A 24,614-nucleotide genomic window follows, 5' to 3' on the forward strand; every position below is an offset into this window, starting at 1 on the left:
GCTGTAAAAGGACACAACAAAAACCAAAAAGCCGCAACCATCTGGGCTAGTTTTTCCAGTGAAAAGGAGAGAAACGTTTCGGGGAGAAGGGGGATAGGGAGCAGAAAGACATCGGGGGCTGTCCATCAAATTGGGAAATAAGTGCTAGGAAACCCCATTCACTTCATCTCCTATTCCACTGGTCCTCCTGCTGGACCTTCGGGAGAGGGCAGTCTGGGGGTGAGACGGCGGCCCTCATGCCCGTCACAAGAGCCCCTCTGGCAGGGAGAGGAGGCGGGACCGAGCTTCACTAACAGCCTGCTCTGGCTGCGTGCTTCCAGGTCTGCGCCCCGGGACAGAATATAAGATCACTGTGGTGCCCATGAGAGGAGACCTGGAGGGCAAACCCATTCTCCTGAATGGCAGGACAGGTAAGCACTACAGCGTTTCCTCGCGTTCCTTGACTGTGTCTGTCTTCTCTGGATAAAAACCCTGGCCGTGGAGAGATTCCAACTGTCAGTGCGCTGACATCTGTTTGGGGGTGACAGGGAGATGGGAGTCAACCTCTGTTTCTTGCCATTGAAACTTTCTTCGAGGGTCTTGGAGTCAAGGGAAAGGGGCATTTGTATTTTGAGGAGGCCTGATGGTGCAGCGGTGACGTGCTCGGTGTGGGCCGGCACCCAGCCCACAAGAGAATGATGTGGCACCTGGTCTGCTTTCAGACAGATTCAGCCCTGCTCTGCCCTCCAGGGTCACCGTGCTGAGAATCAATGCCCTCAGGAGGTCTCGTTTTCTTTAACCGCGTTGATCACATGATCATGTCCAAGGCATTTTATTTTCTTGGTCTCCGACACCCAGCTTTATATCATTTAAAGACGGGCGATCTGTGATTTTGTGTGTGTCATGTCCATGCTTTCCCTGACGGGACATCAGCTCCAAAATGTCAAAACACCTGAAAATCCTCCTGTGAAAGTGGCCATATATCCAGCGTCCGAGGATTGAGAAAATGTGTACCGACAGAACCTTGTTCTGAATCAGCCACATTTGACTGATTTATTAATGAGGGCAGCATTTGAAATAAAGCCATGGGCACAGCATCTGTGCAGGACATACTGTTTGCTTTTCCGTTTCTGAGCAATACTGAGCTGCGGGCCTCCTGAGATGCCAGGGGCTGCTGGCTGCTCACCCATGCTGGGAACTGAAGGTCTAGAATGGAGACCTACAAACCCGTGCCACGTGGGAGAGGTGACTCCCAAGAGACTGGCTAGGAAGGCATTTTAGAAACACTTTTTGGAAGGTTTATTTCCCTTCAATCCTATCATGGCAGCGGTTGGTTGGGGCGACGAGGGTAAGATGGTGCTTGAGTTGAATGTCCCATTTCAACCACCAAACACACGACTCATCTTATGAACAAAGGGCCCCCCACGAAGGAGACAGATGTGTGATTTGATGTAAGAACTCTCCGTTAGTGGGCATGCAGACTGTCTCCAAAGGGGTTAGTGGGAACATTCTGAAGAAGTCGGAAAAGAGCATGTACTGCCTCACACCTGGGGCCCTTCTCTTTGGCTGCGACATTTGAAAGCCGACTCCATTTCTGGCATCGTACTAACTAAAGCAAGCCTGTAGCACCCTCACCATCGTGGTTGCTCTCATTATTGCTAGTTCGTATATAAGAAAACTGAGGCCTAGAGAAGTTATGCCGAGGATCATCCGGCCAGGAAATGGCATAGCTGGGGTTTGAACTCAGTATGCCCGTGCTAATTTTTCTGGGCTTAGATACAAGCCTAAACTGCATCCCACTTTCACCCTTCTGTCCTCTCTGCCTGCTGCTTCTTTGTTTATTTTTAATATGTCATTACTTCCTAAGGAAGACACTCTCTGGGACTCCTCATGGCCTAGGGCAATACGTGACTCTTGTTTCCCTTGGCTTCAATGGGCCTAATCCAACCTGGGCCATTGCTACTCTCAGTCCTGCCCCACTGGAAGCCTTGTTGCAGTGGGTTCCTAACACAGAAGGCCCTTTTTCTACCTCAGTCACGTGCTCCTGCTGTAAGTCACCCCAGCCTAGAAAGCCCTCCACTGTTACCTCTGTTTGTGTGGTTGTCATCAGTCAGCTCCAACTCGCGGCGACCTTTATGCAGGACTATTGCTTCACTCCATCCATCGCATGGACGGTTTCCCTCCTTCTTGCCAACCCGCCACTTCCCCCAGCCTGGTGCCCCTTTCTAACAATTGGTCTTTCCTGCAAACATAGCCAAAGTAACAGAGACAAAGTTCCTCCATCCCACTCCCCCACCCCTCAATAAATTACATCCAGCATACGCTTCTTGCAGGGCACTGAGTTTGCCACTAGAGACTCAATCTCTTGAGAAAGGTTCAAAGATGAGAAGCCATGGTCCCTGCCCATGAGTGGCTCACACAGTAGTATCACCCATCCACCCAGTCTCAGCTCACACCATCCCTTCTCCACCCAGCCTTCTATGATCACATTAAGACCACCCATCCTTGCCTCTGTGCTGCTCGAGCGCTTAATCACATATGGCCTTGATTTGCTAGTTAACCTTCCGAGTATATTGTCCCATGTAGAATGCCAGCACTCAATAAATAAATAAATGCTGTTGTTTTATTGTCAGTTATACCCCACAAGCAGGATGGGACTGTTTTTATTGAACTACAATGACATCTGTGTTACGTGTTCTAACAACATAAAGAAAAAAAGAGAGAGCGCGAGCATTATTTCTCAGGCCAGGAAGCTCAAGATTGGCTGGACTGTTAATTCGTTTATCTGAATAAAGAGTCTCTGTTTTCTGCAACTATTTTTGCATTCCGTGAGATGGAAAAATACACTGGGTTTCAAGAACCACATCAGCACATGCGGGGAGGAAATGACACCGGCCAGGTACTTTCCATTGAACAAGTCAACCAGTGGAACTAATGCCCTGAGAGAGAAAGGGCTGACCGAAACCCTCACCCTGTTAGTACCCTCACCGGGCACTGAGGCCCCTTCCATCCCAGAAGGGCACGGCTTCCCGAGCAGCTCAGGCAAGCCAGGCTAGTGTTGTCAGGGCTTTTCCATCAGACCCTCAGAGCCACGCTTCAATTCCAAGGACAAACAGGCAAGGCATCAAAGGACAAAGGGGGTTGGCATTCTTTTTCCTCAGTTTTTCCATCTGCAGAATGAACGGTTGGAGTAAATGACTTCAAATTGGCTTTTCTTGCCAATGTGAATGACTGTGATTTTAAAAAACCACGTCTCTGATTCATGCTTTTCCACTGGAAATAGAAAACAAAGGTTGGTTTCCTTTACAGGCACATCTATCCACTTGGTGATCATTTTCCCAGAACTCTCCTCCCTTAGGCCATGCTACAAATGAGCTGTCTTTGCTTCTCTTAGAATCGTTCTCACTTTCTATGACTTTTCAAGCTTGGTACTCCATTGGGAAGGGCCCAATCCCGAACGCTTTCCTTCCCCAAACACCTCCTGTTCCCAGATGAGCCCCTGCAACATCCAGGCTTCTCCCCTCCCCCGGAGCTGCCAGCCCTCACAGCCAGGGGCTGGGCACAAATGGCGGCTGCCATGAGAGCACTTGCTGCATGCTCACTCACTCTGGGTCTTCATGAAGGTCCACCTCAGATCCTTATAATAGCATCGCAAGCATAATTCTCTCCAGTTTTCCCGAGGGGAGGCTAAGAGACTGGCGGTGAGTGAACCAGTTAGGGAACAGCCGAGCTGGCATTGAACTCAGGCTCGGCTGAGCTGAGGAGCAAGGCTGGAGGAAGAGGCCTCTCTGAGCGCATTTGCTACATATAGCACCTTTGTCCAATGGCAGGAGATACTAGCGGAGACCCAGGAGAGCAAGCCATATGGCTTTTGTAACCCAGAGACACCCCTGTTCCATGGACGCGCTTGTCCCTCACACCCATCCCCCGGCTCACATCTCCATAGATTTTAGACCCTGCCACTTTTCACCGGGCCAACTAGGCGACCCACAGTGCACATGTGGACGGAGAAACCCATGGGCGCAGCCGGAGGACAGCCACTGCCCACCCAGCCCCATGGTCTGTCCTGTTACAAAGTGGAACACACTCTTCCCATGTGAATAGACAGAATCTCTCCTTGGTGGTTCTGGGCTTAGGCATTGGGTTGCTAACTGCACTGGCGGGCGGTTCAAACAGAAAGAGGAGGTTGTGTGCTCCTGGAATGAGGTATAGACTTGGAGACTCTCTATAGGGTTGTTAGAAGTTGGAATTGACTTGATGGCAGTGTGTTTTTGTTTCGTGCTGTTTTGTTTTTGGAGGGGGTGTATATGAGCATATCCAGATTAGAAAAAAATTGATCTCTTCTTTGAAATGGGACTCATTTTTATTCTAATTAATCCATGCAAACTCAGGTGAGGCCCAGCTACCGACCTTTACAAGTCTTGTTTTAAATCTCTCTTACTTTCAACCGCCCCTAGGAAGATCCTCCCAGGGCCACTAGCGGCCCGCGGTAGGCACCTGGAAGAGGATGCTGGGGCCAGGTGGGGCGAGCCTGCCCGAGCACGCCTTGTCACAGAGGCTGCAGCTGTGGCTAGTTTGTGAACTGGCCAGCTACTGCAGCTACTGACAGGCTGTGGAAAAACTGTTGATGATCTGCACAGTCCTTCTGGGCAGGGAGGGAGATTTGGGCCCTGCTAAGCTGGACTCTTTAAGCCACGTGGGGAGTCCTTCCTCCCACGCCTGCAGCTCAGCATCTGATTCTCATCCTGAGAGTTCCAACAGAGGAGGAGCTCGGGGCTAGGGATGCTGTTAGGGAATTGCGGGGAAAGGCGGTGAGAAGATGGGGGTGCAGAGTCTCTCAGGGGCTCTGTGAGCGAGGAGAGGGCTCGTCTCCTCTTTGGGCTTGTGGCCCAGCAGGATATGGTCTTAGTGTGTACTCTTCATAACCTGGGGGAAGGATTGACTTTTGCTGGTTGCCCTTCACCCTCTCTGTTTCCCAGGACTGTTTACATGGGGAACGGCTTAGGGGTTGAATATTGCTTCCTCCACGCACTGGTGTGAATGTGGTGCGTCTCTAGGCACATCTAGGCAGCCTCTTGCCCCAAGCTGACCCTACAAAGTCATGGGCCATGCTGTAAGTCCTGGCAACTACAGGAGCACACACGCCCTGAGAGCAGAGGGAGGGCTGGGAGGCAGTGCTGGGACCCCTGCTTGCTGGAATTGTGGCTTGGCTTGGAGAGAATGCGAAGGAGCTTCAAGAGACAGGGCTGTTGGGGTGTTCTGACGCTGCTCTGGTGTCTTCATGTTTCCACCCCCAAGACCCCTATTTCCACTTCATCGCTAATTCCCCAGATTAAGCTGGTGGAGGGTGTTCCTTGCTGCCTGTGATGTGCAGAACGATGGCATTGCCCGTAAGGGTTGGGATGTTGTGCAGGAAAGGACAACAGGCTGGGGAGGAGTCCTCTCTACCGCACACGCTTTCTCCAGAGCATCCTGCTAGCCTGTGCAGGCTCCGAGGCCCTGAACCCGGCCTTGCTGATGTATGAATTCTCATTACTCTGTGTTAGGGGGACCACTCGGCCAGCGAGGCACACCACGCCCCTGTCTCCCAAAGCCAAAGCCAAACTTAGCACCATTACTCGATTCCAACTCATAGCAACCCAATAGTATGAGGCAGAACTGCCCCTGTGGGTTTCTGAGACTAAATCTTTCTAGGAGTTGAAAGCATCTTGTTCCTGAGAAGCAGTGGATGATTTTGAGATGCTGACTTTATGTTTAGCAGCCCGATGTGTAACCCACAATGCCACTAGGGGTCCTCAGAGGACTATGATCCAACACCAGGATGTCTCTGTCTCTGTCTCTCTCTCGTCTCCCCTACTTCCAATATCTGCTGCTGCTGCTGGATTTCAGATTGCCATTACCTTACAGACCATCTTTTATTTATCATTTTTGTTCTTAGTGATGCTGCTTCGTAGGAGTTCATGGTATAATAAAGTGGAAACGTGTATGATTTGACAGATATGAATGGACTAAACTTTTGGTTCTACGTCGAAAATGCTCCACAGCGAACTCCTCATCCCACACTGCTTCTCACCCTCTCCTGCCAAGCCTCCCCTCCCTCAGATCTCCATCTCCAAATGCCCATTCCCACCACCAGATTGCGCAAACGAGCAAGTCTGTCTTTCACATCGGCTCCATCAGCACGTTTCGACACAATTCACTTCATCTTTGAAATCTCTAAAACCCAGCCCTTCTCTCCACCTCCCTCCTGGCTCCAGGTGTCCCTCCCCACTGTCCTCGCTCACAGAGACTGTTGTCTGAGCCCCCCGGGGGCCGCCATTCTCCCGCAGCAGCCAGAGAGAGTCTTTTCAAACACAAGGCAGGTCAGTCATTTTCCTGTGCAGAGCCTCAGAGGCTTCCCGTCTCATTCCGTGTCAGAGGCCTCCCGTCTCATTCCGTGTCAGAGGCCATGCCAGCTCAGTGGTGTTTAAGGCCTTTGAGAATCGACTCACCTGCTCACTGCACTAGCCTCACCTCCGGCCACCGACTCCTGTGCTTCTTCAGACCAGGCCCACTGGCCTCCTTACTGCTCCCAGGCACCTGAAGCAGGGCCTTGGAGCCAGTGTTCCTGCCACTTACACGCGACCCCTGCTCTTGTTTTGTGAGGTCCTTTCAGAGATGCTACCTTCTCAGTGAGACCCGCCTTTCCGCACTTGCCTGTGTAAAATTATAATTGGGATTCATCAGTCCCCAATCCTGTCCAAAACGATAAATATTATTATATTTATACAACACAAAATCATAGAAATAACTCGTATATAAGTAGATGCCTAAATGATACATATGACTTGTTCATCAATTGCGAATTGCCTTATCTGACTTCATAATACTATCGCCATCAAATGTATTATATGCCTGCTTACTTGTTTATTGTCTGTCTCCTCCCAGAAGAATGTAAGCTCAACAGGAGAGGGGCTTTATTTTGTTCACTGCTGAATCTCAGCAATTATTGTATTTTTATGCAAAGATCATGCATGTTGTACTTTTTTTTGGGGGGGGCAACTACACCCTCCCCCCTGAGGTATTTCCGTAAGGATGCTATGTTAATTTAATGTACATGGTACATTAAATGGTACATGGCCATTTGGAGATGGGGCAATAAGTGCTCAGTGAATGTTTGTGGATCAGATCCGTGTTTACTCTATTTACTGAGATCTTGGATAAGCTACCAATTTTCTCTGAACCTGGAGTGTAGCTACTGACCTAAAACTGTAGCCTAATGCTTCCAGCTGGTAGACGGGGTGTGGGGGGAGCAGTGGTTTAGTGGTAGAATTCTCGCCTCCCTTGCAGGAGTCCTGGGTTTGATTCCCAATCATTGTACCTCACTGCAGCTAATGCCTGCCTGTCAGTGGAGGTTGTGTGTTGTTCTGATGCTGAACAGAGGAAGTTCCCCACTAAGACAGACCAGAAAGAAAGGACAAGATCTACTCCCAAAACTCAGGTGCAAACCTCATTCATCCCAGAGGTCCAGTCTGCACCTGATCATGGGGATGCGCAGGACCAACCTGTATTTCATCCAGTTGTGCTTGAGGTCACTGAATTGGGAGTGATTTAATGGCCACCAACAGCAGTGGAGCAAGGGGGCCTGATAAAGGTCTTGTCTGGTGACTGTGGGTGGCACTTTGTAGATGCGCAACAAATGGTGGCTAATTCAGTAAATCAAAAATGCACTGAACCCACAAAATAAAAACGATGTTATATTAACTCAAAACTTCTTAGTCGGAGAACCCATGACCAAGAGGAGTAAGCACATCTCAGGAAAAAGGGGAAAAGCCTCGTTTCTAAGAGTAAAGAACCACAAATGGTGTGTGTCTTTCTGCCAAGGGACACAGATCCCCACGGAGCAAGGGTCCTTGTGGTGCCCTTCCCCTGCGCCCTGTGCAACATGTCTACCAGGAACGTTGGTGGATGCGCTCAGAATAGCATATTAAGTTCATAAATGATAACAAGCTGGAGGTCAAGCTAGTATATTGGATGAAAGACTGAATTACAAATGGAATGCATGAGCTAGATTTAGAGCAATGTATATTTTTGCTTTAAATATTTTTACATGGGGAAGATTTGGCCTGACAAGGAGGTATCCAGTCACTGGAGTGCATTAGAATCAGCCACGAGAGTCTTGTTTTTGAAGGGGAGATGCCAGGCTGATATGACATATTCTCAACTAGAATCTCTGCTGCTGGAAATAGATGCCACATTTGACCAAGGTTGAGAACTTCTGGTTAATCAGGGACACATCTAACAAAAACTTAGGGATTTCTCTGTGGCTCTGGGCTCAGACTGTCTTGTTGCGAAGGAGTGCAGGGTGTCAAGGACATGGCTACCATATTGTGCTGGGCTGCCCCTTTAGATTTTAGATCTGTATGCAGGCAAGGATTTTTGAGAGCTATTAGGACGCTGTGATATACTAGTATGCTCTAGAATACTAGTTGTACTAGTATAGCAGCAGAACATTGTCAGAGATAGTACCCAAAGATGAGCCCCCTTGGATACTCAAAATATGACTGAGGAAGAGCTACCATCTAAAAGTAGAGTTGACCATCATGATGTGGATGCAATAGAATCTTCGATACCTTCATTTGCTGTTGGAGAATGACTTAAAATGAAAAGAAACAGCTGTAAACATGTATTAATAATTGGAATTTGGAGTGTATGAAGTATGAATCTAGGACAATTGGAAGTCCTCAAAATTGAAATGGAACACATAAAGATTGATACCATAGGTGTTAATGAGCTGAAATGGACCGGTATTAGCTATTTTGAATCAGGCAGTCATATGGATTACTATGCTGGGAAAGACAGATTCAAGAGACATAGTACTGTATTCATCATCAAAAAGGAAATTTCAAGTTGTATCTTGAAGTACAATGCTGTCTGTGATAGGTGATTATCTATCCACATACTAGGAAAGTCACCCAATATAACTATTATTCAAATTTATGCATCAACCAGTAAATCTAACAATAAAGAAATTGAAGACTTCTACCAACATCTTCCGTCTGAAATTGATTTTAAAAACATGAAAATGATCAAATGTTGATAATCATGGGCTATAGGAAATTATGGGCAATAGGGCACAAGTTGGCAACAAAAAAGAAGGAAACTGTGGTCTCGTTGATAGAGATGAGGCTGGAGACAGCATGATCAATTTTTGTCAGACAACTAACTTAATTGCATATACCCTTTTCCAACAACACAGAGACTATACACGTGGACTCCTCCAGATCAAATACACAGAAATCAAATTGACTCCATCTATGGAAGACATGATGGAGACGCTCAATATTAGTAGCTAAATCCAGACAAGGGGCCGACTGTGGGATAGATCAACAATTGCTCATACCTAAATTCTTGAAGATGAAGAAAATTAAAACAAGCCCACAAAAGTCAAAATATGACCTTGAGTATATCTCACCTGAAATCTGAGAATATCCCACGGACAGATCTGATGCCTTGAACACTGAGAAGTTGTGGGAGGACATCAAGAACACAGGAAGAAAGCAAAAGGTCATTAAAAAGGCGTGAAAGAAAGAAAAGTTCAAAGTGGATGTCAGAAGAGACTCTGAAACTAGCTATTAATTGTAGAGTAGCTAAAGCAAATGGAAGAAACGATGAAGTAAAAGAGCTGAACAGAAAATTTCAAAGAACAGCTTTGGAAGACAAAATCTAATGAAATGCGCAAAGACTAAGCATTAGAATACAAAACAAGAAGTACATGCTTAGCCCATCTTACACTGAACAATTGTAGAAAAGTCAAGCCTTGAGTTGCAATATTGAAAGATTATGTGGGCAAAATATTAGACGATGCAGTAAGCATCAATGAAGTTTGAAACAATACATCACAGATTCACTGGCCAAAAAGAATTAGTCAACATTCAGCCATTTCAGGAGGTAGTAGATGACTGGAACCAATGGGCTTGAAGGAAGAAGTTCAAGCTGGACTGAAAACATGAGCCAAAATGAAGCTCTAGGTATTGGCAGAATACCAACTGAGATATTTCCACAAGTTGATGAAATACTGGAAGCACTCACTCATCTGTATCAGGAAATTTTGAAGCTAGCTACTTGGCCAACTGACTGGAAGAGATCCATACTTGTTGTACCCACTCCATAGAAAGATGACTCAACATAATGTACAAATTATACAACAACATCATTCATATAGCATGCAAGTAGCATTTTGCTGTAAATCATTCAACAATGGTTCCAGCAGTACATTGATAAGGAGCTGCCAGAATTCAGGCTGGATTCAGAAGAGACACGGAACATGGGATATCATTGCTGATGTCAGACGTATCTTGGCTGAAAGCAGAGAATATTAGAAAGATATTTATTTGTGTTGTATTGACTATGCTAAGACATTCGACTGTGTGGATTTCTGGATCGCCGTGGCAACAATGGGAATGCCAGATTACTTCCTGGGCTCAGGCGGAACCTGCACATGCATCTAGAGGTAATTGTGTGAACAGAACAAGAGGATACTGTGTGGTTTAAAATGAATGAAGATGTGCATCAGGGTTGTATCCTCTCACCATATTTACTCAATCTGTATGCGAGCAAATAATCAGAGAAGCTGGATTATATGAAGAAGAAAGCAAAATCAGGATTAAAGGAAGGTTTATTAACAACCTGAGATATGCAGATGGTACAACCTTGTTGGCTAAAAGTGAGGAAGACTTGAAGCACTTGCTGATGAAGATCAAGGATTGCAGATTTCAATGTGAACTCCAAGCCAATGTCAAGAAAATAAAAATGCTCACAACTGGGTCAGTATATAAAATCATGATAATTGTAGGAAAAATTGAAGTTTTGTCTTGCTTGGATCTACAATCAATGCTCATGGAGCCAACAGTCCAGAGATCATATTTACTCATTGCATGGGGTAAATATGCTGCATGAGACCTGTTTAAAGTGTTGAAAAGCAAGAATGTCACTTTGAGGATTCAGGTATGCCTGACCCAAGCCATGATATTTTCAGTTGCCTCATATGCATGTGAGTGTTGGACTAGGAATAAGGAAGACTGAAGAAGAATCGTTATATTTGAATTATGGTGCTGGCGAAGGATATTGAAAATACCACGGACTGTTAAACAACCAACAAATCTGTCTTGGAAGAGCTACAGCCAGAGGCTCCCTTATCTCATGTGCTTTGGACATGTCAGGAAAGACCAGTCCCTGGAGATGGACATCATGCTTGGGAGAAGGGCAGCACAAAGAGGAAGACCCTCAGCAAGATGGGTTGGCCCAGTGGCTGCAACAATGGGCTCAAACATAACAATTGTGAGGATGGTGCCGGCCCAAGTGTTGTTCCCTTCTGTTGTACATGGGGTCACACTATGAGTTGGAGCAGATCGATGGCTCCTAACAACAATAACAACACCAGTATGTTCTTTGATGACATCATGTGTCTCTTAGCAATGACTGAATGGTTTTGAATGAATGAACTGAGTTTTGGAAATTTTTACTTGAAAATGGAAACACAGGAGACTATACATTTGAGAGCCGGGTCTAGAAACTATAATTCGTTAGACGGAATGACTGGGAAAGATGAAGCTGTTTGGGCTAGAGGAGCAGGGAGATAATAACTTTTCTTGACTACGTGCTGGGTGGGCTCCTGGAAGAGGAGTTAGATGTACTCTCAAGAATAGACACACTTGAAGGTGTTTTACTAACGGACTAGTGGTCTGAGGACAGACGCCCTTACTCAGTCTACAGTTGCAGCAGAGGCCAGTTTTCTACCTGTCATGGTGACAGGAAGGGCTTGTAGGCCTAGGTCACCCAGATGGACTAAATGTGTACACATCTGTGACTGCTGGGCCAGCTAGATGATTTCACAATTTAAAAGCATTTAAAACTTTATTTAATAGGACAAGTAATCTCAAGGAGACAGCAGCAGGACCGACAGTTTCAAGGGGAGCGTGGGAGAGGAGGAGATGGGGGGAGCGGAGCTGTGAGCCAATACATTAGGGACAGGAAAATAACAAGGGATCTAAAGTCGATGGCGAGGAGTGTGTAGGGTCCCTGGTGATGTCTGATCAACTGAGGTACACCCGAGAGGAATTACTGAGAGGCAAATGAAGAGTGAACATGATAGTGGGGCAGGAGAAAAGAAAAAAGAAATAGAGGAAACATCAAGGAAGCAAAAATTACATATACACAGAACCGGTGGTATATATTCGTGTATAAGCCGAGTTTTTCAGCACACGTTTAATGCAGTTTTTGTGGTTAAATTAAGTGCCTCGGCTGATATTTGGGTTGGCTTATATGGTAAGTATAAATATAGATATGTATATATATAAATATGTAAAGATAGGTGTATTTATATATGTATGTATATGTACACATATTTATCTATGTATATATCTATATATATATGTATGTGTATATATTTAACATATAATATATATGTTAAAACAACTAGGAAGCAGATGGACTTTGGACCTCTATGTAAATCCTACATCAGTATATGAATGGTTTGCTCTAATAACCTGGCACTCTTTGATACTCACCTTCCTGACATAATTGCTGAAGGAAAAATGGGTGCATAAGCAAATGTGGTGAAGAAAGCTGATGGTGCCCCTCTATTAAATGATATAGTGTCTGGGGTCTTAAGGGCTTGGAGTAAAAAAAGCAGCCATCTAGCAGGGAAGCAACAAAGCCCACATGGAGGAAGCACGCCAGCAAGGTGTCAATGGGGATAGGTACCAGAAGTTTGAAAACAAGTAATTGAATTGACATAAAGGAGCATAAGCAAAGTGGAGCCCCAAAGCCCACCTGTATGATAATTGAAGGGCCACAAAGAAGGGTCGATACATCCAGGGTGTGTAGAGTGATGATGAAAAACATAACTGTCCTCTAGTTCTTTAAAATCTCCTCCTCCCACTATTACGGTCTGTTAGCCCTCTAATCTTGCTAGACCTGTGTATGCACATCGGTACTAGTAAGATCTCTCAGTGCATGAAATCCAAGAGAGATAAACCCACCAGCAACAGCAGTAGGAGTAATAATGATACCCCGAGGGTAGGGGAAGGGAGGTAGGGGAAAGGGGGAAGGGAGAACTGATAGTAATGATGACTAAATAACCCCACTGGAGGGGAGTGGACATCACAATTTTAGGTGAATGGGTTCATTGGATGGTGTAAGGTATGGCAGAAAAAAATAATTTATTAAGGGCCCAGGGGCATGGTAAAGTGGGGGAGGAAGGGGATAAAGGGGAGCTGATATCAAGGAGTTCAAGAAAAAAGATAATGATTGTAAATGATGATGGCAACACTTGTATAACCATGCCTGATCTAATGGAACTATGGATTGTAATGTCTGTAAAAGCTCCCAATAAAGTGTTAAAAATATTATTTGTTTATAGGAAAGTCCAGCAGAAAATAGAGTTCCCTTGTATCTCCCTGCCCCCTGAATACGGCTTTATACTTCCAATGCATCTCAGATGTGTGTGATCCATGCATTAAAACCAAGGAGCCCTTAGTGATTCGTTGCCAGTGACTGAAGCCCACAGTGCACGTGAAGGTTTGCTCATTGTGTTGTGCAGGCCTGTGGGTTTGACAAACGCACAATGCCACGTGTCCACTATTCAGATATCCTACAGAGCAGTTTCTCTGCCCTTCGAAGGCTCTGTGCTCCCTACACGCATCCCTGCTGCACTTGTCCAGAACCTCTGGAAACCTCTGCTCCTTTGCTTTTCTGTAGTTTGCTTTCCCAGACTATCTATGCTTGGAATCCCATAGGATAAGCTGCTTTCACATTCCCATTGCCCCAGAGTCAGTTCTGACTCAGGAGACCCTCCATCAGCTTTGCAAGACCGGAAGTCTTGACAGAAGCGGACAGCCTCCTCTTCTTCCATGGGGTGGCGTGCGCATTTGAATAGAATCGCTGCCTTGTGTCAGCAGCTCATTGCCTAGCCCACAGCCCCCTGGGGTTCCTTTCTTTCTCAGCCATGTGCAAACGTGAAAGCCCATCTCTTCCTATTGCAGAGTAAGAATAGTTCATTGTATGGATGTCCCACAAAGTGTTTATCTGCTCACTTACTGAAGGCCACCTTGGTTGCTTCCAATTTTGGGCAACTATAAATAAAGCTACTGCAAACATGCATGTGTAGTCTAATTTTTCTTCCTCACCTACTCTTATGAAGAGATTGATGGCCCAACCAATGTAGTCACGGATCGAGTGACGGAAGATACAGCGGCCGTCTCCTGGGACCCAGTGCAGGCCGTCATAGACAAGTACGTGGTGCGCTACACCTCTGCTGATGGGACGGCCAAGGAGACAGCGGTGCCCAAGGACCAGAGCAGCACGGTGCTGACAGACCTGAATCCAGGACAGGCATACAAAGTGCACGTCTGGGCTGAGCGGGGCAACCAGGAGAGCAAGAAAGGCGACACGGAGGCCCTCACAGGTAATGAATTAATAACCAGAGCGAAATCGGTTTCCTCGTGGTGAGGATGATCCTGAGATTATCCGTTTTCCATTTCCTTTTAGAGGGTAGGAGAGAGGGATGCAAAAGCAATGGCTAATTGCTTATGAATCTTATTGTGAACCCCAGACTTCTTATTCAGCGTGGATGGTCAGACTCATTTGGGTTGGAATTCTAGATGCAACTCCCTCAGAGTAGAGGAATACTTTCTAATTTTCACTTTTGGATGTGAACACTCAAAACATTTGGCTGACAGTGAATTTGAATGCTTATCTCAGCATGCAGTGGCCGTACGGGCGCGTCACATATCATCCGCGGCTCTTTCAGACCGTGGAAATGGTTTGCATCCCGAGTCAACATTAACCAAATGTACTGAGTCTGCTTCAAAGCTTTCAGAAACCCGCAGGTTCCTCGTGCTTCACCTCGTTCCCAGCTCCACTCGGGCCTGTGGGCCGGCTGAGGCGGCACCAAGGGATAGCTTGGCCATTCTTTCTGCTTAAACCCTACTTTGCCATTGACAAATCCACTCACTGCCGTAGAGTCTGTCCTGACTCATAGACACTCTAGCTAGGGCTTTTGAGACAGTAATCTCGACAAGATCAGAGAGCCATCGTTCGACTGTGGAGTGTCCGGTGGGTTTGAGCTGCTGACCTTGTGGTTAGCAGTCCAGCACCAGGGCGCCTTTGGCCTTTGGCACTGTCCCATAGTTCAGAACAACCGGACGCTGAAGCCCTCTTGGGATGGATCTTGACAAGAAATCACAGGAAAAGAAATCCCTTCTCATTTGGATTCTGTTCTGAACAGTCTGGGAGAACAGAGACTCTGAGCGAAGCAGTTGGGGGAGTTATGAGGGCAGTGGTTTAATCCCAGTTCCTTCACAGTTACTAGCTGAGTGGCGTCTGGCAGGTTGCTTCACCTGTTCCCCAGTTTCTTATCTGTGCAATGGAACACCTCGATGTCTCTTCCCAGTCATCGGGACAATTGAATGCGGGACTGCGTGCTTGACAGGAAGTAAAGGAAGGCGGAACAACCCGTTGCCGCGGAGTCCATTCCAATTCATAGCCACCCTCCAGGTCAGAGTACACTCACCCGTAGGGTCCCGAGGCTGACATCTCTCTAGGAGCAGATGGTCACGCCCTGCCCCTGACTGTCACCTCTTCAGCAGAGAGGCTGCTGGGTTCAAACCCAACCTTTTGGTTAGCAAGTGAGCACTTAGCCACCGTGCTAATAGCAATGATTATGTATTACACTATTATTCACATTTGGCTTTTGAAATCTTGTGTGGAATACCATCACCCAGATGGGCCTTAGAGCTGACTCCTCCCCCAGGGGAGGGGCAAAGAAGGAAACTGTAAGGACGGCAAAACCTAGATTATGTTCAACATTAGGGTCAATAAACTTTCTGCAAAGGGCCAGTGTCTTAGTCTGGGTAGACTAGAGAAACAAATCCATAGGAACTCATATGTGTGTAAGAGACAGTTTGATATAAAGGGTAATTGTACATTAAGAAAGCATCCCAACCTAGTCCAGTCCAAGCCCATAAGTCCGATATTATCCCATATGTCTGAAACCAATCTATAAGTCCTCTTCAGACTCACGGAACACATGCAATGATGCCGAATGCAGGACGATCACAGGCCAGTGGGTAGAAAGTCTTTGGATCCAGGGGCACTGTAAGTATCTCAGCACTGGCAGGGGTCTCCAGGTGGCTTCTCCAGGGCTGTATCAGGGTAGGTCCATGTGCTTTCCTCAGGGATGTCTTGCAGGAAGTGAGCTGAGAGAGGTGTCTCCCGCTTCCAAGGAAGAAAATACAGGATTTCCCAGAATTCTCAGGAGAAAACCATGCCCACACAGAAACCTCATTGGCTATGATCTGATTGACAGGCTAGACTCCACCCCTACACTCTTAATCCTCAAATTCACAAACGATTATATAACTACCACAGCCAGGTAGTAAATATTTATCTTCTTATGGGCCATTAAGTTCTTTTGCAACTATTCAATGCTGCTTGTTGAAGTGTAAAGCAGCCATAGGCAATATGCAAATTCACAGGATGTGACTGTGTTCCAATAAAACTTTATTTGGAAAATAAAGCAAGCAGTGAGTTAGATTTGGCCCATGGTCCATAGATTGCCAACTTCTAGTTTAAATTACACATGGCTTTCTGTAGAATAGGACTGTGAATGTTTCAGAGAAAGATGTTTTTCCCCCTGATAAGAAGTTGGAATGGAGAGGAACCTTCTCCTCTCTAAGGGAAGAGTGGTGTACGACCCCAGTATATGGAAAGCCATTGAGTGGTGATATTACTGGGGCATTGAGCACTAAGCAGAGGTCTGGGGACTGGAAAATGGAGAGCATAGTGTTTGCCTACTTGAAGTTCACAGCCCTCCAGGTTGAGAAGGTCAGTAAGAAGATAGAGTACAGTGAGTTCCTCCAGGGTGAGAAATGCCCGTGGTGCTGTGGGAACCTGAGAAAAGATACCTACCTCTACCTGGTGGTGTACTGATGATGTGTTGGGCTGTTAACCACAAGGTCAGCAGTTTGAAACCACGAGCCACTCCAAGGGAAGAGTACAGGACTTTTTACTGCTGTAAAGATTTACAGTCTTGGAAACCCACAGGGCAGTTCTACCCTTTCCTATAGGGCGACTCTGAGTCGGCATTGATTCAATGGCAGTGAGACCTCAACCTGGGATGGGAAAAGGGAAGCAGCAGGACATTCTGGGGAGGGGTCACCTGTACAGAGCCTCAGAGGACGGGTGGGTGGGAGTCCACATCAGTGGCATATGCGTTGGTGAGAGTAGGACAAATCAGGGAATGTTCTGTGGTCTTGATGGTGGATGGTTGCTGAAGTGGTGGAGTAGTGAAAGGAGTGGTCAAGGCAGCTATCTGAGTGGCCTAGTGCTGCCATAACAGAGATGCCCCAAAGGGTGCCCTTGAAGAACTGAAATGCATTATTTCACTTTGGAAGCTAAAAGTCCAAATCAGGGTCTTGGCCATGTTGGTTCTGTCTATGGATTTCTCCCCTAATTTCTGGTGGCTACCAACCATCCTTGCCAATTCTTTTCTTGTAGACAAGCTCTCGTGTGACATTTTCTTCCTTCTATGTACCTCTGTGTCTAGTTAACTCTTTTTAGAACTCAGAAGTCATTAGGTCTAGGACCCAGCCTACTCTGGTGACTTTATCAACCAGGACCACATTCTCAGGTATACAATCTCAGGCCGACACTTAACTGCATGTTTTCAGGGCCATAGTTTCATCCCCAACACTGACAGACTCCCAGGAGCGCAATTGTTTTGTTCTTGTTTGTCAGCTGTCTGAGGTGCTTTCTGAACACAGTGCCCGTAAGGCCAGCTACTGCCCTTGGCTACGCAGTGTCTTCCACTGTATGAGACAACCATATAGTCATTTTTGGAAAGTGACAAGGAGTAGGTTTGAAATGCAAATGCTATAACAGAGGGTCAACCTTTTGTGGAGGAGGGTTTTGAAACAGGTTAATAGGTGTGTTGACTAGAGAAACAAGTTCAGACACTCATATGTGTATAAGAAAGAGCTTTATATAAAAGAGCAATTGTTGGAAACAAATGTACATATGTGTTTGACACAATGGATATATGTATGGATTGTGATGGGAATTGTACAAGCCCCCAATAAAGTGATTTTAAAAAAAAGAGCAATTGTATGTTGAGAAAACATCCCAGTTCAGATCAAGTCCATAAGTCCGATATTAGCCCATATATTTTATACTAATCCACAAATTCCTCATACAACACATGCAATGATGCTGAATACAGGAAGATCTCAGGCCAGTGGGTAGAAGGTCTTGTGGATCCAGTGGCAGTGGAAGCATCTCAGGGCTGGCATGGGTCTCTACATGTCTCCTCCAGCTCTCTGAGTGTCTCAACAGCCGTAACGGAAGGCAGAGACTGGGTCTGATCTCCCACTGAGCTATTTATCTCTGTTGCACCTCCAAATGAGGAAATCAAGCTGTGACCTGATTGACAGGCTATACTCCACCCCTTTGCTCAAGTTGACAGGATATTATTTAACTGCCACAATAGGCATCTTATCAACAATAATAGTAAACAACAATTATATACTCCAAGACTTGGATTTTTCACTTCTCTGGGTTTAGATTTCAAGGAGAAAATGGCATTTCATATCTCAAATTGTTAATAATTACAAACCATTCCTAGTGAAGCATTACCATACAATCTCATTTACTATTTGCCATAACCTAGGAGGTAGGAAAAAATTTTTTTTTAGGGTTGAGAAAACTAAAACTTAAATTGTATTGATTGTCCACCAATCAAGAAATTTTGGAGTTCAGATGTTACCCAGTATAAGGACACAGAAAGTCTGGCACGTTTGATCAGGGTGATTATTTTGATCCATCCAGACCCCAAATACCATCCATTTATTTTTAATATCAGAATATTGGGCTAATGTAGCCATTTATTTTCTTATTCATATTTTCCATGGGCTTTGCGTGTTTAATTTTTAAAAAATCATTTTATCGGGGGCTCAAACAACTCTTATCACAATCCATACATCCATCCATTGTGTCAAGCACACGTGTACATTTGTTGCCATCATCATTCTCAAAACACTTGCTTTCTGCTTGAGCCCTTGGTATCAGCTCCTCATTTTTTTCCCCAATGCCTTCAATTTGAAAGCATCTTGGTTCCCTGGCCACAGACGTAATACTGTTTTAAAGGAAGAGAATTGGCAGATTCTTCTTCAAGGTATGTTTCTTACCAAAGAACTTATTAAAGCAGATGTAGAAATTCATTGAAATTTAATTGCTTTGAGGCTCAAGGAGTCAGGAACTGAGAGTATAATACATAAATCCAAGGCAAAGAAGGAATTTACATATGAAGACCCAATCCTTTTCAGTAAAGGCAGCTGGTGGGAAAAGTTGATAGAGGTGAAAACCCCCTTGAAAGCCCTTCTCTCATTAAATGCTATTAGTGTATTAGTGGAAATTTAGACAACTTCCTTAATTAAAAGGAGCCCTGGTGGCACAGTGGGTTATGCATTGAACTGGAAACAGCAAGGTCAGTGGTTCAATCCCCCCAGCCGCTCCACAGGAGAAAGATGAGATTCTATGCTCCTGTAAAGATTTCAGTCTCAGAAACCCAAAGGTACACTTCTACTGTGTCTTATAGGGTCACTATGACTCAGCGTCGGCTCGGCAGCAGTGAATTTGGGTTCCTTCATTAAACTTGAGTTATTTTAATCACTGGCATTTAGCAGCTCTGATATTGGGTTGTTGTTGTTGTTGTCCTTTCAGGTGCTGTTGATTTGGGCTCACAGTGACCCCAGGTGTGTCAGAGTAGACCTGTGCCCCACAGGGCTTTCCATAGCTGATTTCTCAGAAGCTCATTGCCAGATGTGCCATCCAAGGTCCTTCTGGGAAGATTCTCCAACCTTTTGGCTCACAGTCAAATGTGTCAGTCCTTTACACGACCTTGAGACTCCTTTCAGGAATTAGACACTGGTAATAATCTATGCTTCTTTCATCTCTCCTAAAGAACTCGACAGCCCAGCAAACCTGGTGACAGACAGGGTGACAGAGAACACAGCCTCGGTCTCCTGGGACCCCGTGCAGGCCGCCATCGACAGGTACATGGTGCGCTACACGTCTGTCGATGGAGAGACCAAGGAGGTGCCTGTGGGGAAGGATCAGAGCAGCACGGTGCTGACGGGCCTGAGGCCAGGCGTGGAGTACAAGGTGTATGTGTGGGCCCAGAAGGGGAGCCGGGAGAGCAAGAAAGCTGACACCGAGGCCCCAACAGGTAAGAAGAGATGAGGATGGGTAACTGTCTTAGTCCCTGAGGGAGGATAAATCGGAAATGGACTCTGAGCCTGTGGGTTTGGGTGGGCGTGGCACCACAATATGGGGGCCTGAGCTGAGAAACACCGTAGTTAGAAGCTTTAAAGATCAAAGAAAGACAAGGAGCTCAAGTGGGTTCACAGGAGACTGCTTCTCGCTGAAGCTGCTCAACAAAGAGAGAGAGAAGGGGCGATAGTCTTGTGCTCATCAGACCAGTCAAAGATGGTGAAAAGATCTGATCATTCCATTGCTTGTGAACATTTTCATGTTGGACTATTTGTAGAAGAGGTAAGTTTATAGAAAAATTGTGCACAGAGCACAGAGTTTTCATACTCTCACACCACCCCTGTGTACACAGATTTGCCTATCATTAACATCGTGCATTGGGATGGTACATTTGGTGCAATCGATGAACCAGTATTGACTCATTATTTATAACCTAATTTTCATCAGGACTCCTTCTGTGTTGTACAGTTTGGGTTTTGACAAGTGGTCAATGTCTTGTGTCCACCATTGTCCTGCAGAAGGGTGTCATTGCCTTAAAATGTCTAGTGCTCCCCCTACTCACTCCTCTCCCACTCCCCTGGGCTCCTGACCACAACTGATCTTTCCAGTGTCTCGATAGTTTTGTTTTTTCCAGAATGTCATCCAATGGGATCCGTACAATATCTAACCTGTTCAGAGTGATTTCTTTCACTTTAAAGTGTGTGTTGCAGGTGCCTCCATGTCTTTCTGTGACTTGATGAATCATTCAGTTTCATTGTTGAATCATCATCTGTTGTACGGCTGCATTCCAGTTTGTTTATCCATTCTCTTTTTGAAGAATATATTTGGTATCTTCCAGTGTTTGTTGCCAATTATGAATAAAGCTGCATACACGTCTGCACGCAGATTTGATAATATGTTAAAACTTCTCATCAGGAAGCCTAGCCCTTGCTAAAATGATAAGTCCCTATACATTCGGTGCTGAAGAGCAGCACTGGGAACGTGGTTGAAGTGGTGGTTTCAATATGCCACAGTCTGGCTCAGGAGGTATAGTTCCTCCCATCCTTCAAGGAGCTATAAGCTCAGACAGCATTCCAACTCTATAGTGTCTAGAACCTTGAAACCTAGAACCAGAGCTTACTTGTTCCCTCTGACCCACCCCCTGCACACTCCTGTCTGAGCCCCAGATGGGTATACCATTTCTTTGTTCCCAGAGAGCCCTGGGACATGAAGATGACAATTGTGGGGTGTGGGGGCATTGCTCATGGCTTCAAAATTTAGGCTTTGCCAAACATTTTTCTTAAAGAAATTGACAGCCCCAAAAATCTGGCGATGGATCGGGTGACAGAGAACACGGCCACCGTCTCCTGGGACCCCGTGCAGGCCGCCATCGACAGGTACATGGTGCGCTACACGTCTGCCGATGGAGAGACCAAGGAGGTGCCCGTGGGGAAGGATCAGAGCAGCACGGTGCTGACGGGCCTGAGGCCAGGCGTGGAATACAAGGTGTACGTGTGGGCCCAGAAGGGGAGCCGGGAGAGCAAGAAAGCCGACACCAAGGCCCCAACAGGTAACTGGAGCACCCTCACCATGTGCTATTGCTAGACTGAAGATTTGGCTAGCTTGGTTTTCCTTCCCTGACCTGGGCTGAAAGGGAGATTTTATGAACAAGTTGGTGTTCCTCCATAGTCAATTGTACACCTCTCACTTCCTCACTTCTCTTAAAATTAGCATCTCTCTCATATTGTGGTTTCCACGCTTTGGTCTTTAAAGATGGATTATTGTTCGTAGTCCCCCGCTTTCCCTCTGCCCGCCTCTCCTTTGTCATTAATACACGAATGCTTCACCTTGTTCAGGGAGCACGTGAAGAGTGCACGGTAGCATTCGCTGAAGGAGGCAGGCTGGTGAACTGGGATTCCAAAACATCGTGTTCTTCCTTTTGGCCTAAGTCAACCCTTCCTGTCGAGCTAGTTTGATTCATTTTATAAACATTTCAGACAATGACTAGTTACTGCTGCTCACCAAAATGCGTCATTTTAACAATTAAAGTGCCCATTTCCATGAACATAGTACACTTAAAGAGAAGGTGTCGCCCCTTTGAAGGAAAACTGCTGGAAGGGGGACCTACTTAGCTTCTCTTGCATTTCCATTCTTGTACCTCAGACCCTGTTCTCTCCACATGCTAACTGTAGTTTTTGACCGGTTTATGTTTGGTGAAGCTGGAAAGGAGGAGAGTCAAGTGGTCAGGAGGGAAGAGAGGAAAGGGGTCGGAGATGAGGGAAGCCAAGTGTTATGGGAGGTCTTTCTGACTTGGTTTTAAGAGTCAAGGCTGTCTCTTTCTCTTGTAGGGCACGTCTGTGGGTTTTTGTGAGACGCCTCTCCTGGGATCTCACTGCAGTTGTCCCATGGGAAAATGCATCTTTCCCCTTACTCTTTCGCTCCCCAGCTTTATCCAATGGCTTCACCCTACCCTTGCAGGGGATCCTCTTGTCTAGCTTCTGAAACAGCCCACACCTGGCCCACGAGAAAGCTTGTGCATCCTTTGCTCACTCAACCAGATGTACAGTACAGGTTTTCTGTAAAGCTGCATCCTCTCAACACAGCCATCTAGCTCCTTGCCTCTTAGATCTTTGGGCAGGTGTCTGACTAGCCCACTATGGTCCGTAAGTTCTAGGACAGGGTTTCTAAACCACCATCCTCTTGATGTTAAGGTCAAATAGTTCTTTGGAGTGGAGGGTGTCCAGAGCTTTATAGACTTGGAGCTGCCTCACAAGCCTTTGCCTACTTGATGCCAGTAACTGCTGCCCCATTGTGAGAGTCAAGCACTCCGGCAGACTCACTGTCCTAGGGTGTGTACAAGAAGAAAAACCGAACTACTGTCATAGAATCGATTCCCACTCACGGTGACCCTGTAGGACAGGGTAGAACTGCCCTTCTGTCTTTCTAAGACTCCTTTTTTTTTTAAAAAAAAAGATCATTTTGTTGGGGGCTCTTACAGCTCTTATAACAATCAAATTGTATCATGCATATTTGTACAAATGTTGTCATCATCATTTTCAAAACATTTTTTTCTAATCCAGCCCCTGGTACCAGCTCCTCTCTTTTCCCCTCCCACCCCCATGAACTCTTAATAATTTATAAATTATTTTAATTTTCATATTTTACACTATCCACTGTCTCCCTTCACCCATGTTTCTGTTGCTTGCCCCTCTTGGAGGCGGGTGGGGGCGGGTGATGCATTGATCATTGCAGTTCATTCCCCTTCTACCCCCACCTGCCCCCACCCTCATGGTATCGCTACTCCCATTATTGGTCCTGAGGGGTTTATCTGTCCTGGATTCTCTGTGTCGAGCATTCTTATCTGTACCAGTGTACATACATGCTCTGGATAGCCATATTTGTAAGGTAGAACTGGGGTCATGACAGTTGAGGAGAGGAAGCATTAAAGAACTAGAGGATTGTTGTGTGTTTCGTTGGTGCTATACTGCACCCTGGCTGTCTCATTCTTTTTTTGTGACCCTTCTGTGAGGGGATGTCCAATTGTCTACAGATGGGCTTTGGGTCTCCATTCCGACCCACCTTGTTCACATCAAAATGGCTGTTTGTTTTGGGTCTGATGCCAGATACCTGATCCCATCAACACCTCATGATACACGGGTTGGTGTGCTCTTCCATATGAGTTTTGTTGTTTCCCTGCCAGATGGCCACTTATTTACCTTCAATCCTTTAAAACTGCAGATGTTATATCTTGTCATAGCCAGGCACCATCAGCTTTCTTCACCACATTAGCTTATGCACCCATTTTGTCCTCAGCAACCGTGAGCATCACAGAATGCCAGGTTATTAGAACAAAGTGTTCTTGTGCTGAGGGAGGACTTGAATAGAGGCCCAATGTCCTTCTGATACTTTAATACTAAACTTATAAGTATATACATACACCTATATCCCTATCATTATATATTAATATATTTACATATGTACATACCTATGTTTATACCTCTATAAATGTTTTTTGCCTCCTAGTTCTTTCCTCTGTTTCCGTTTACTTTCCTCCTGTTCCACTATCATGTTCAACCTTCATTTGGCTCTCTGTACTTCCTCTCTGCTACATTGCACTTGATCGAACCCCACCAGGCATTCTATGTCCTTGCCATCGATTTTAGATCTCTCGTTCCCTTGTCCCTGGGTTTGTTGGCTCCCCCTTACCTTTTCTGCTGCCTCCTCACTCCTGTAAGACTAACTCTTTAGATGGAGTAGAAAACCCCATCTTTCTCCCTTGGAGCAGCTGATGGTTTCAAACAGCCGATCTTTTGATTAGCACTCCAACACATAAGCACTATGTCACCGGG

The 24,614-nt window shown here is 45.9% G+C and overlaps 1 protein-coding gene across 1 annotated transcript in view; it reads left to right on the forward strand.

The window, feature by feature from the left end:
* Positions 1-24,614, forward strand: part of TNN (tenascin N) — an 80,156-nt gene that overhangs the window by 9,828 nt on the left and 45,714 nt on the right. Inside the window, exons 5-8 of the mRNA XM_004706818.2 lie at positions 321-410; positions 14,162-14,425; positions 19,979-20,242; positions 21,572-21,835. Of these exons, the coding sequence (XP_004706875.1) occupies positions 321-410; positions 14,162-14,425; positions 19,979-20,242; positions 21,572-21,835 (882 nt within the window). The remainder of the gene's footprint in view (positions 1-320; positions 411-14,161; positions 14,426-19,978; positions 20,243-21,571; positions 21,836-24,614) is intronic.

Source organism: Echinops telfairi, unplaced genomic scaffold, assembly GCF_000313985.2.
Source record: "Echinops telfairi isolate 266 unplaced genomic scaffold, ASM31398v2 ScPeMD7_7424;HRSCAF=8462, whole genome shotgun sequence".
NCBI lineage: Eukaryota > Metazoa > Chordata > Mammalia > Afrosoricida > Tenrecidae > Echinops > Echinops telfairi.